At 37.6% G+C, this 12,864-nt stretch overlaps 1 protein-coding gene across 3 annotated transcripts in view; it reads right to left on the bottom strand.

Moving 5' to 3' along the window:
• Positions 1 to 4,535: 4,535 nt before the first annotated feature.
• PLS1 (plastin 1) overlaps positions 4,536 to 12,864 on the bottom strand; it is a 122,172-nt gene continuing 113,843 nt past the window's right edge. For all 3 annotated transcript variants that reach the window (XM_004459227.4, XM_071214557.1, XM_058295108.2), the window contains exons 15-16: positions 6,520 to 6,644; positions 4,536 to 6,267 (exon numbers count right to left, since the gene is read on the bottom strand). In XM_004459227.4, the coding sequence (XP_004459284.2) occupies positions 6,132 to 6,267; positions 6,520 to 6,644 (261 nt within the window). In that variant the 3' untranslated portion in view covers positions 4,536 to 6,131. The remainder of the gene's footprint in view (positions 6,268 to 6,519; positions 6,645 to 12,864) is intronic.

Here is a 12,864-nt window from a genome sequence, read left to right as displayed (position 1 = left end):
GTCTCTGGGGCCCTGCAGAGGCATGTGTAAGCATGACCCTGTGATGACCTCCCGACTCATTTTTGAAGATTCTTAGCCATATAAACTCATTTGTCTTTGCCATTTCCCCCTTTTATTCAAGGTCAAAAAGCAGTTTTTAACACATGATCCTCCATGTAGGCTAGAGACTATTTTTTTAACAACTCATTTGTGATGTGATATTGCCATAACATTCCTTATGTCAACTCATTTATTTGCTTGAGTTCAAATGTACTGACCTGAAACCAATGGGTAAGTGTATTTTTAGGACCTACTCTTCCATCACAGTTGCAGTGGTTTCTTGTTCATCTTCACATTTATAAGTCTGATTTTAAAAGGTGAATCTATTATTTAGGGAAAACTGACTGACATTCAGTAAGTGCTACTTCCTTGAATAATTTCTTAGTCTAGCTTTTATTTAAAGCATATTAACCATTATAGAATTTGCCTTTTTTTTTTAAAGATCTATTTATTTATTTCTCTCCCCTTCCCTCCCACCCCGGTTTTCTGTTCTCTGTGTCTATTTGCTGCGTGTTCTTCTTTGTCCGCTTCTGTTGTTGTCAGCGGCATGGGAATCTGTGTCTCTTTTTGTTGCGTCATCTTGCTGCGTCAGCTCTCCCTGTGTGCGACGCCATTTCCTGGGGAGGCTGCACTTTCTTTCACGCTGGGCGGCTCTCCTTACAGGGCGCACTCCTTACACATGGGGCTCCCCTACGCAAGGGACACCCCTGCTTGGCATGGCACTCCTTGCATGCATCAGCACTGCACACGGGCCAGCTGCACACGGGTCAAGGAGGCCCGGGGTTTGAACCCCGGACCTCCCATGTGGTAGGCAGACTTCCTATCTACTGGGCCAAGGCCGCTTCCCAGAATGTCATTGTCTTGCACTTTAAAAAGTTAGGGGAGAGAAGCAGATGTGGCTCAAGCAATTGGGCTCCCTTCTACCATATAGGAAGTCCAGGGTTCGATTCCCAGGGCCTCCTTGAGAAGGTAAGCTGCCCATGTGGCAAGCTGGCCCACACAGAGTGCTGGCCTACACAGAGTACTGCACCATGCGGTAAAGTTGCCTCATACAGGAATGCTGCACCACACAGGAGTGCTGCCCTGCACAGGAGTGCTGGCCCACGTGAAGAGCTGGTACAGCAAGATGATGCAACAGAAAGCAACACAGAGAAAAGAAGTTCCCAGAATCAGTTCTGGGAGCCACCTAATGAGAATACAAGCAGACACACAAGAACACACAGCGAATGACACAGAGAGCACACAAAACGGGAAACCGGGGGGGGGGGGGGGGGGGAGATGAGAAATAAATCTTTAAAAAAGAAAAAGCTAGTGGAAAAAACTGGAAATTTCACCTCTTGAATAATCCTTATTGCGTCCCACAACCAACTATACCAAAAGGTTTTAGGCTTTAAAATAATACATAAACATACTTGGGAAACGGACTTTGGCCCAGTGGTTAGGGCGTCCGTCTACCATATGGGAGGTCCGCGGTTCAAACCCCGGGCCTCCTTGACCCGTGTGGAGCTGGCCCATGCGCAGCGCTGATGCGCGCAAGGAGTGCCGTGCCACGCAGGGGTGTCCCTCGCGTAGGGGAGCCCCACGCGCAAGGAGTGCGCCCGTAAGGAGAGCCGCCCAGCGTGAAAAGAAAGAGCAGCCTGCCCAGGAATGGCGCCGCCCACACTTCCCGTGCCGCTGACGACAACAGAAGCGGACAAGGAAACAAGACGCAGCAAATAGACACCAAGAACAGACAACCAGGGGAGGGGGGGAAATTAAATAAATAAATCTTTAAAAAAAAAAATACATAAACATACTTCAAATGTCATATTTGAGGGGAATGCTTCCTACTCTCTTCAAGTTGGTTTGCTCCATCCTTGTCAGACTTTTACCCCCAACTTTCTTAAGTATGTCTCGTCAGAGTTCTCTTAAATCTTCTCTAAGAGGCTATGCACACAACATGATTACCTTTCCAAACATTTGTTTACTTTAAAATAGTTGATTGTCTATTGAATAATTTTAGCTTTTTTAAAATTTCTCTATCACTTTGTGAAAACTTTTAATTCTGATAAAAATAGCACAAGTAGTTTGCTGGAGAATATGGCAAGGAAGGCTCAGATTAAAGAATACAGCTTATTCATGAGGAGCTAAGTTCTCCACAGTCTCCTTCTCCTCCTGGTCTGGCCTTTTACCATAGTATCCAACCTCTGGGAAGAACTTCTAGGGATAATAGCTGGGGCGATCACTAGGTGACCAGGTAGAGGACAGGGTGGAACAGCCAGCGACCCTAACACTCTCCTAACCAATGAACAGAATGAAGATGGCTGAGCACAAATTCAAATGGTCCCTGGTACAGCCCCACCTTGTTGGCCAATCAAAAACAACAGCCATATCAGGAAGACTCAAGACATCATAAAATGCTGACTCCATGTCCCTGGCCCCTGACGATAGTTAAGATTGGTGTTTGGGTCTGTGCCCTTAGCGGGAGCTCAGATTTCCCCATATTAATCAACTCTTCTCCTTGACTTCAGATAAAACTTTCATCTAATAAATTAAAGTGTGTTAGTGTCAGAACCTGGAATAAGCTCCTCAGGACCTGGAAGTCAGATGAAATGTTCTTCCCTCTCCCTGCCCTTGGCCGAGTCACTCTCCCTCTGGAGGATGGTGCTGAGCTCACCTTCTTCAGGTTTATAAGTGACACAGCTACCTTTGTCCTTGTCCACGTAAAAGATGATAAAGATCACGACCGAGAACAGTATGAGGAAGACCATGGTGATAACAACTGCAATAGTGCTGTGCTGGCTTCAGCTTCTGGGGACAAGGACTCAGTGGCCTGCAGAATTGGTGTGGTCATCAGTTCTTCCTCTCTTGGGGAAGGTGTGCTTGGGAGGCTTGTCACTGTGGACAATGGACAAACACCTTGAGGAAGGAGCAGACCTTTCCAGTCCAACAGGCTGCCAGAGGAGGGCCTAGCGCCACACGGTGCTTCCTTTTGAACTCAACAGGGGCAGAGATTCTTGGAGGCAGGAAAAGGCAGACAGAGCTCAGACCAGAGACACCCAAGTTGGTGGAAGATGCATTTTAGCTTTTTTCTTTCTTGGCTATAGTAGATCATAAATCTCCCCCACTCCAGATGTTTAATACAGTTCCAAGTTGTGTTATTTGGTGGAATGTTAAAACTGCTTATTGTAAGATTTATGGCTATTGAACACAGTGGTACATATTTATGTGTTTGTATGTGTGTCTGTGTTTGCACATTCTATGGAGGTCAGCAAAATTTTTAGTCAGTAGCAGAACTCTAACCCTGACCCATCCAAAAGTTCCAGTGTTTGAAGGTAAAAATTCTCCATGACTCAGAACCACGAGGACCACGTTAATCAGAAGGTTTTTCAAGCTTCTGGGTTTAGGTGATTCCTTATCCAAAGGGCTCCCAAAGGGCTCCCAAAGGGACTGGATTAATTTCCAGTGTTGAGGGGAATTCCAGCCTACTTTAATTGATAACCTCAGGAGGCACTCCAAATTTTTTGGAGGCTTTTCCTCCTTCAGAGCACACCTGTGTTGTAGCTGCACCCTTTTTTGACTATCTCAGATAAACAGTCTTGTGATTCTCTGGTACACACTTTATACAGCAAAAATTGGGGTACTTTAACACACTTTATATGATCTGTAAAATGTAAGGATCGGTGAGTACTCTGTGGATCTTGCATCTATGATGTGGAGAATTATGATGAACAATGACATGCAAAGTTCAAGAGCATCACATTACCCAAAGCAACTCACCCAAACTGCTTGTGCAAAAGAAAAGAGCAGTCACAACGCCACCAGTGAAGGAAAATTCCAGATTCAGGTCTAGTCCTCCAATTAGAATGGACTCTATCTATTACCATCTTCAACCTCTCCACTCTGTTCTTACTATTCTCAGGCCACATTTGCCTGTTTCTTATTCCAAAAATGCCCACCAGCCTCTCCTTTCCTCCAGGCCTTTGTTCTTGTTCCCTCTGTTGGACACTCATCACCTAACTCCTCCACATTGAGATCTTATGCCTGATATCTTATCCTTAGACCTTTGCTGATCAAACTAATCTCCATTCCATTTTTTCCAAGTCAGTTTTTACCACATTATCCTGTTTCATTTCTTCTACTGCATTAATCACTAAAATTCCTATTTGTCTCTCTCCACTAGAATATAAGATTCATGAGGTCAGGAGACCATCTCTATTCTTAGCTGAATCCACAGTATCATTGTACTTGGATCATAATAGACAATTTGTTTTAATGAATTGATTCAAATTGTTTCACTACAAACTAAATTTGTAATAATATGCAGTTGGTCTTTTTTCTACTAAAATTCTTTATATCAAAGAACCACGGAACTACCCCATATCCAAAGAAATGAATGGTTTAAATTTCTGTTGTTGTTAGTGAAAGAAGTTCTCTTCTTTTCTAGAAAATATGCTCATACTAGACTAATTTTCAGGGCTGATTTTCTTTAAATGAAATAAATACTGACACTGACATTTCTACATACACAGCATTTTAATTAAATATACTTGGGGAGAAAAAAGAATAACTTAAAGTGCCAAATACATGTCAATCGATAACTAACTGAATGCAATGGTGAAAAAAAATCAAAGGGGGAAACATGATTAAAATAATCTCACAAAAGAGCAAGAACATATCTTATAATCTTCATATAACAATCATCGAAATATAAAGTGAACGGAAATATATTTTGTAGAAGAATATATTTCAAAACTGCACCTGTTGATCATTTCATTTAAAAAATTCTATTCTAAACACATGTGCAATCTCACCCTTACCAACATGTATAGTTTAATCAATCACAGATTGGTATTTAGACTACTCATTCACTCTGAGATACAAGTTACAGCATTTTTATTGAACAGCAATATTGCTCATGGGCATTAACAGTGGAAGATGGAAGTAGATTTCTGTATTCAATTGTTAACAGCAAAATAGATTTGCTGCTAAAAAAAAATTCAGACAAAAAATAGGTCTGAAGCTTTAGCTATTTCCCAAGTAATACAAACATTAGCCAAACACCAATTTGAAGGAGGCTGTGGAAAAAAACACACAAAAATACTCTTTGCTGAATATTAGCTTAGTAAAGATATTCTGTGGGTATATTTCAAATTATGTAGGACTTAGTATAGACCCAAGCTGTGCTACCAATATTTGGAAGGTGTCAGTTGATAAATATATGAATGTTCAAAATGAGTATTTCCAAAAGAAATTTCATGTACCTGACATTAACAATCTGAAAGTATTAGACATTTAATGAGGGCACAATAAATGTTTGATGATTGGCTGGATTAACTAGGTATACAGGCCATGTAAGAAAACCAGGTATGTATGTATGTATGTATGTATTATGTATGTGTGTGTGTATGCATGTATATTTATATATACACACACACATTTATCTAATATGCTGCATGTCATAGTTAAAGCTGTATTATCAAACTAGCATATGTAAAGTATCAATGCATTTAAGTTTAACTTTTAAGTAAAAGCCCACTTAAACAAGAGAGTTAACTATGGGGCTTATTCATGAGTTATTTTTGATATATAAAAAAGTTTAATATTAATGAACAATACTTATCAGTTTTAAATTTTAGACAATATAGAAACATACAGAAAAATCTAATTTTTAAACCACTTTGCATATTTGGAGGGAGAAAATAAAAGGATTGAACTGGCTTATGACTTTGAATACATTTATGATTAAAATTAACACACGCAAAAAAAATCAAAGTGTTTTGACTTGCAAAAACATTTTGTATTGATCTTTTTAGAACCATGAAAAAGAATGGATTAGTCTTGCTTTAATGAGACTTTCAGGAAAAGAAAAAACATCAGCTTGATGATGACCATATTCTATTATTAGTATCAACTGGTAAATTAAGTGTTATCCAAAATGGTTGACAGATTCTAATTGGTATGAACAAGATACTAAATTTCATTAACGAATATATACCTATTTTTGAGCATACAAATCACCTTGGGTTTTATACCCACTACATTTCAGAATTCTGTAAACTGTGAGGCATTCAACGTGTTTAATGTGGCAGAAAATTCTATTAAATGTTTCATTATTTTATTCTGTTCAGTCCTTTTCCCATTAAACATGCAAACACCGTCATAACCATCTTTGGTTTCACTTCTACCAGGTCATCAGGTAGTGCATATATCCGGGCACCAATCTTTCGAGCGACTGAAAGGGCATATCTTAAAAAGACAAGAAAAATATCTTGGTATTTGTTATCTACTACATTTTCACTTAATATATTTTAACAAAAGAATGAAATATTTTGATTAAAAAAGATTAACTTTACAAGAAGGTAAGTTTGTGAGAATTTAAATCATATTCTCCAGATAAGTTGTAATTAAAATGTGAATTTTGAGGACATACTAACTTTCCTGTAAGCATTTTAAAAAGTCAATGGGCTACTATGCTCTAATGTAAACAAACAGACTTACTTAGCATTGTTCAGCTTGTCCTCATCAGAAAGGTTTTCTCTTTTGATCATTTCTTGACGAACTGCATTTGGTGCAATGGCATCTATTAAATCTAGAACAGGTAAACTAGTGCTAATAGATTTGTCCTAGAAAATAAAGAATAGACGAACAGTCATAAACATCTTACCTTTAATGTTTGTGTCAAACTTTTCTGGTCATACTCATATAATTGAAAGCAATTTATAAATTTCCTTTGTACCTAACATTCAGTTTTCTTCCAACCAGCACACATCACAATTTAAATACTCTTTCCATTCAGTCTTTACACAGATTATATTGTAGAGAATTGTCATAAAACCTGAATAAGGTTTATGGATATGACAATTCCAAAGTATACTAACTATACTATCTATATTCTAAAAAAAAATGAACTTTTTAAAAAGAATAGGAAATGATTTTAAGTCAATAGTTTTTGCAAATTCAGTAACATATTTCTTAGACCATGAATTCCTAAGTCTCCATTTAATATTTTTCAGAAAGCAAAGGGAATAATAGTGGAAAAGAACTAGCATTTACAAAGGCACTGTTCTTGTTGCTTTACGTGTTTTAGCTTGTTTAATCTTACCAATGGCCTGGTAATAAAGGAATTATAATCTCTCCTTTAGAGATGAAGAACATGAAGTTCAGAGAGCTCAAGGGTCCTGTTCATACAGCCAGTTAAGTAAAGAACTAGTATTTGAACCCATGACTGTCTGACTCCAATGCCCATGATTCTCTCCATCTTTGAAGTAACCTCCGAGGTGAACTAAAAATGAACTTAGAATTAAATTCCAGTGAATAAATACAGTTCAAGTCAGAATTCCTGGTCTGAATTGATTTTACCACTTACCAATACTTGAGCAAAATATATGCTCTCTTTCATCTTGAATAGTGGCCACTGTTGCTTGCCTAGCCAGCATCCATTCACCCTTTCTTTCTCCATCCTAACATAACCCTTATTTTTGCTGTGTCTATATCTCCTTCACAGGGACATGTGATTCAAGAAAAGCTGACCCTATCCACAGCTCCAGAAAGATGAACCTGAATTAGTCTAGGTCATGCATTCTTATTGGAGGGGTTATCATCCCCAGGGGAGTGGGGATGGAAAGATAAACTTACTCTTTTTATGTATAACGCATACAGTATATAAACAGACTTACAGTATATCTATGGCATTAAAATTTAGGTAGAGAGGGGAGCAATTAGGGGGAAAAGTCTAAAAAAGGCTCCATAGGGCTATAATGAAAAAGGTTGAGAAACACTGGTTTAAACCAAATAGAGTAATCCCTTCTCCTTGCCACAGTGATTTAATGTGTGCCTAATTTAATTTAATGTAAAGCCCTTTCTTTTCAGGAAGAGTTATAGAAAAGCCAGCAGCCTCTCCTACTGGATGTGAATGAGAAAGGATGGAACCTCTGTAATAAACAGCAGCTATACTATTACCAAAAGGAAAACCAGCTTTAGGGTGAAGTTGGCACTTTCAGATGGCAAAGCAAAGAGATGGGAGCACATTTGAATCCTTGAATTACTGGCCCAACCAACCCTGAAGTCTACCCTACCTTTGGATTTCTGTTATTGGAGCCAAAAAGGGCTCAAACCTAACCTCCAAAATGGGAATGCCTTAGGATCCTTGTAAATATTGTCAATATAGTTGAAACCATTTAGAATAGTTCCTAATGTAAACCATTTAGAATAGCCAAATGTAGGCTCTTAAATGTCTGATAAAATAATTTGAAAGCTTGGGAAGAAGAGTAACAGGCTGGGTTTTTGTGTGTGTGTGCCAGGATCTACTAACTACCACATTTGTTAAATTTGGATAAATTTATATTTGTTATCATCAAGAATGTTCATTTTATGAAACAGATCTTTAAGAAGGAGAGGTGAGGGCAGGAATCATTAGGGTCCCTAACTCTATCTGATGTTGGTAATCTGGATCTGAATTTTGGCATCATCTCTATTTCTCAGAACTTCTTTACAGTTTTGTCAAAGTGTAGTCTGCAGACCACCTATATAAGAATCACCAGGGTGCTTGTCAAAAGCACAAATTTAGCTCCATTCATGTTAAGGATTCACATTTTCTTTATTTTTTATATATAAGACCATTTATCTTTTTTTTTTTTTAAGATTTATTTATTTCTCTCCCCTTCCCCGCCCCAGTTGTCTGTTCTCTGTGTCTATTTGCTGCGTCATCATCTTCTTTGTTCGCTTCTGTTGTCAGCGGCACCGGAATCTGTGTTGCTTTTTGTTGTGTCAGCTCTCCTTGTGTGCGGCCCCATTTCCTGGGGAGGCTGCACTTTCTTTCACGCTGGGCGGCTCTCCTTACGGGGCACACTCCTTGCACGAGGGGCTCCCCTACGCAGCGGACACCCCTGTGTGGCAGGGCACTCCTTGCACGCATCAGCACTGCGCATGGGCCAGCTCCACACGGGTCAAGGAGGCCCGGGGTTTGAACCGCGGACCTCCCATGTGGTAGACGCCCTAACTACTGGGCCAAGTCTGCTTCCCCACATTATCTTTAGATGGGGCTGGAAATCTAGATTTTTAATAAGCCTTCCAGAAGACTGGTATGTATGCTGTATACTTTCTAAAAATAACCTTAGCATTTATGTCATTCTAGAATATATTTTAAATTTCTATGGACTTAATTTTCACAGTTATATATAGATTCAAAAACAGACAAATGGCTTATTTGTGCTAAATTTTGATTACTTGTTTACATATTTGTGGTATCTTAAATATTTCTTCATTTAGCTTTAGGAAACAAGGGATTTTTCCACCTATTTCTTAGTGATTCACTTTGAGAAAAGTTTTAACTGAAATGAATGGAAAATTTAAGTTTCCAAAGGTTATATCTGACCCCTTATCTTCCTGTTTCCAAATATCATTATAACTTCCACCTCTCCTGATTTGTACATTATCAGTGAAAGACTTGATTTTTGTAAAGGAGGCAGGGGTTATAGTGGAAACCCTTAATTCTATATAAAATATATTTTTTATCATTTTTCTTTTTACTTTTTTAAAGCTAATCATTAAGAAATTTTATCAGCAAAAAGAGTTTCTAGAATCTTAAAGAGTATTAGCTTGACCTTGGCTTGATATTCAAGATAATGAATTTTACTATCTCTTTCCCTTAATTTGATATATAGTACTATTAGAATATTCCATTCCATTGCTCTTCCTGTCAGTCTTGAAAAAAAAAAGTAAAAAAATATTGATGTAGCCACAAGAGTTCCCTAAAAGGATCAACAGGAACCCCTTCATATATGATGCCTTTTACGGATTGGCAATAGCAATAGACCAGTAAGCATAATTTATTTAGCCTGGCACTGTTAAGTTCTTTATACTTGTTAAGGTTGTCAACAATATTAGAAGATAGGTACTATTAATATTCTTATTTTTAGATATGGGGAAACTGAGGCATGGAGAAATTAACTTGCCTAAGGTCACATAGATACTAAATGGTGAGCCAGAATTAAGTTCTGTTTTATTCATCAAAAAATGTAGCCCAGCTGTTAGTAGAGACTATCAGGCTTTCTGTGAAGTACTTCATTTGCAATACTCATTTCAGCTGTACTATGTAATTGTGCATGGACTTAAATTTTTTGGAAATCATTTAGTCAACTAAGTTATATGGCTAGTACATAGAAAATTCAAAAGGATATGAAGTAATCTGAGTTAAACCAAAGAAAAAGCATCCTAAAACCATTTAATTTTTTTTCTTTCAACCTAGAGAAAAATATTAATATAGTTGCCTGTTCAGCAATAACAATATTTACTGAGTGCTTACTAAATGTTACATACTAGGCTAAATGCTTTACAATATTTCCTTTAATTTTCACAGCTCATTAAGTGGGTATTCATATCCTCCATTACAGAGAGGGCTAAGAAAGATTAATAATTTTCATGTTCCAAACCAATTCTTTCCTTTTACACTCCCATCTCATTTTGCCTAGCTAATTCCTATTTCTCTACTTATCCTTCAGGTCTCAGTTTAAACTTCATTTCCTACAAGAAGTCCTCCTCAACCTCCCAGAATTGAGCTAGCTTACTTTATGTACTCCCATACACCCCTAAACTGATTTCTATAGAATTCCTGACACCCAATACTATGATTACTGTTTTATTTGCCTCCTCTTCTGAAAAATGCATTAGCTGAGGGCACTTATAGCCATCGTGCCTAGCACAGCACCTGCATAGAGTATGTTTTGACTCTTTATGGAATGAATGAGAAATATGTCACATAACTATTAAGTGGCTGAGCTATGAGTTAAACCCAGGGCTATTACATTCCATAGCCTGGTTGGCAACCTCCTGTTAGCCCAGGTATTCTGTTTAATAGTTATATGACAGTGAACAAAGTTATTTAACTTTGCGAATGTTCACCTTTTTGCTCATAGAATTGTTGAAAGAATTTCAAGAAACAATGTGTAAAGTGCTTGCCACAGTGACATATAAGACTCAATAAATGGAAATAATGATTATTTGCTGATGTACCACTTCCCTATTTTCTTGGTTAGGGGAAATTAATTTGCACCTAAAAACGGTAAATACGTCTTCTCTGAAATTTCTAGGTATAACACTGCCTTAATTATGATTAATAGGTTTATACTAGTACTGCTTGTTATAGCTTTCAAACACAAAGTTTCCCATGGTTAAAAATGCCCCCACCAACCCTTTTTTTAGAATTCACTGCCACATTTCTTAACTGTTTGTACTCTTTGAGAATTTTATTATCAAGCACCGACTAAGTGCCAAGCACTTGTACAATGGTTTTGCCTCACAGTTCTAAGGAACACAGTACTCTCAAGTCTGATTTTGTCTGTGAGCACCTGCCTTAAGGCCTCCCTGTACTCCCGCTGTTTCAACTATCTTTTCTATTCAACTAACCACCGCTTTTGTGTCCCCAGCTTTAATGTCAACTTTCCTCCAACTCCGCATTTCCTGAAAATTACCTCAAATTCAACATCTGAATTCATCCCTTTTTCCGGAAGCAGCAGTACCTCATGACACCTCGAATTTTGTTTGTTTTATCCGACTTCCAATCACCCAGGCTCAAAACATCAAGATTTTGCTTCCTCTCTCTGTCCTGCTTCCTTAAATCAAGAAACCAGGTCCTAGCTATCCTTCTTCGGCAAAAGCTCACGGCTATTCATTCCCAATGCCTACATTTATTCCGGCTCTCACCATTCCACACCTTAAACAACGACCTTAGCGTCTTAAGCACTCTCCTTGAACTTACACCATTCTCCCTCCAACCTGCTCTCCACTTTGATTATTCTTCCTAAGACAATTACTTTTCTTACATCACTTGTTTTAATCAAAACCCTTTCTTTAGGTCATAATCTTGATCTCCAGTCTCTATGGTGCACCACATTACTAAGGAACCGTCCTCTGAAGTCAAACAATTTATCTTAAGCTTCCCTAATTTTGATTCAGCTATTGCCTTCCTAGCTTATCATCTTCCTTTTCATTTCCACCCATTCAAAATCCCTCCTCCATCTATGGTAAACTCAAATTCAACTTTCTCCATCCATTCTTCACTGACAATTCAGTTGGAAATAACCAGTTAGGCTTCTCATCCATGATAACATTATTTGTATAGTTATTTGGATTTTATTATTTACTCTGTAGTATTATCTGTTATCTTTTCAGTTATACAAGTTTTGTCTTTCAACTGAAGAACACTCTGGGGCAAAATCAATTTTGTGTACTTTATCTTTACCTAGAAAACTTACTTACATAATAAGATTCAATAATACTTGTTTCTAATTATTTTCTCATTTTGATTTAATATGTATGCTTAACATTTTTCATATATTACTATTTTGAAAAGTAACTTGCCATTTGAGAATTTTGTAATATATTGCCAACCCCATTTTACATTTTTAAGTTGTTTTATGTCTAAAAAAATATATAGGACAAATCATGGACTGAAAATTACATTTTTAAATAAGCAACAAAAACTCAATGTCATTTGTTCCTTCTAAGATGTAAAAGGAAAAAGAGTACTTGCCCTAGGACTCAGGCAATATGTCCTGCCAACAACCAGCTGTCCTGTTAAAAGCACTTTGGGCTGAGTTTTTGTTAAAGATGAGTGGACTGAATTTGTCAATTTTGGGCATTTCTTCAAGCTCTAAAACATTGTTAACATAGAGAGCAAAGGTAAAGAGAGTAATAAAGGTGGATTATATCTCTTAGGATAGCCTCTTCATTTCATCTGTATATACTTTTAAATTTTACTATATTGTTTTATTTCACAGTTTTTCAAAAATTCAAACTGATTGCTGGATTTTCACATGTAATAAAATCACACACACACACACAAGG

This window comes from Dasypus novemcinctus, chromosome 4, assembly GCF_030445035.2.
Source record: "Dasypus novemcinctus isolate mDasNov1 chromosome 4, mDasNov1.1.hap2, whole genome shotgun sequence".
NCBI classification, from domain to species: Eukaryota; Metazoa; Chordata; class Mammalia; order Cingulata; family Dasypodidae; genus Dasypus; species Dasypus novemcinctus.
The sequence above is the reverse complement of the archived record's forward strand: the minus strand, read 5'-3'. Positions and strand labels throughout refer to the sequence as shown.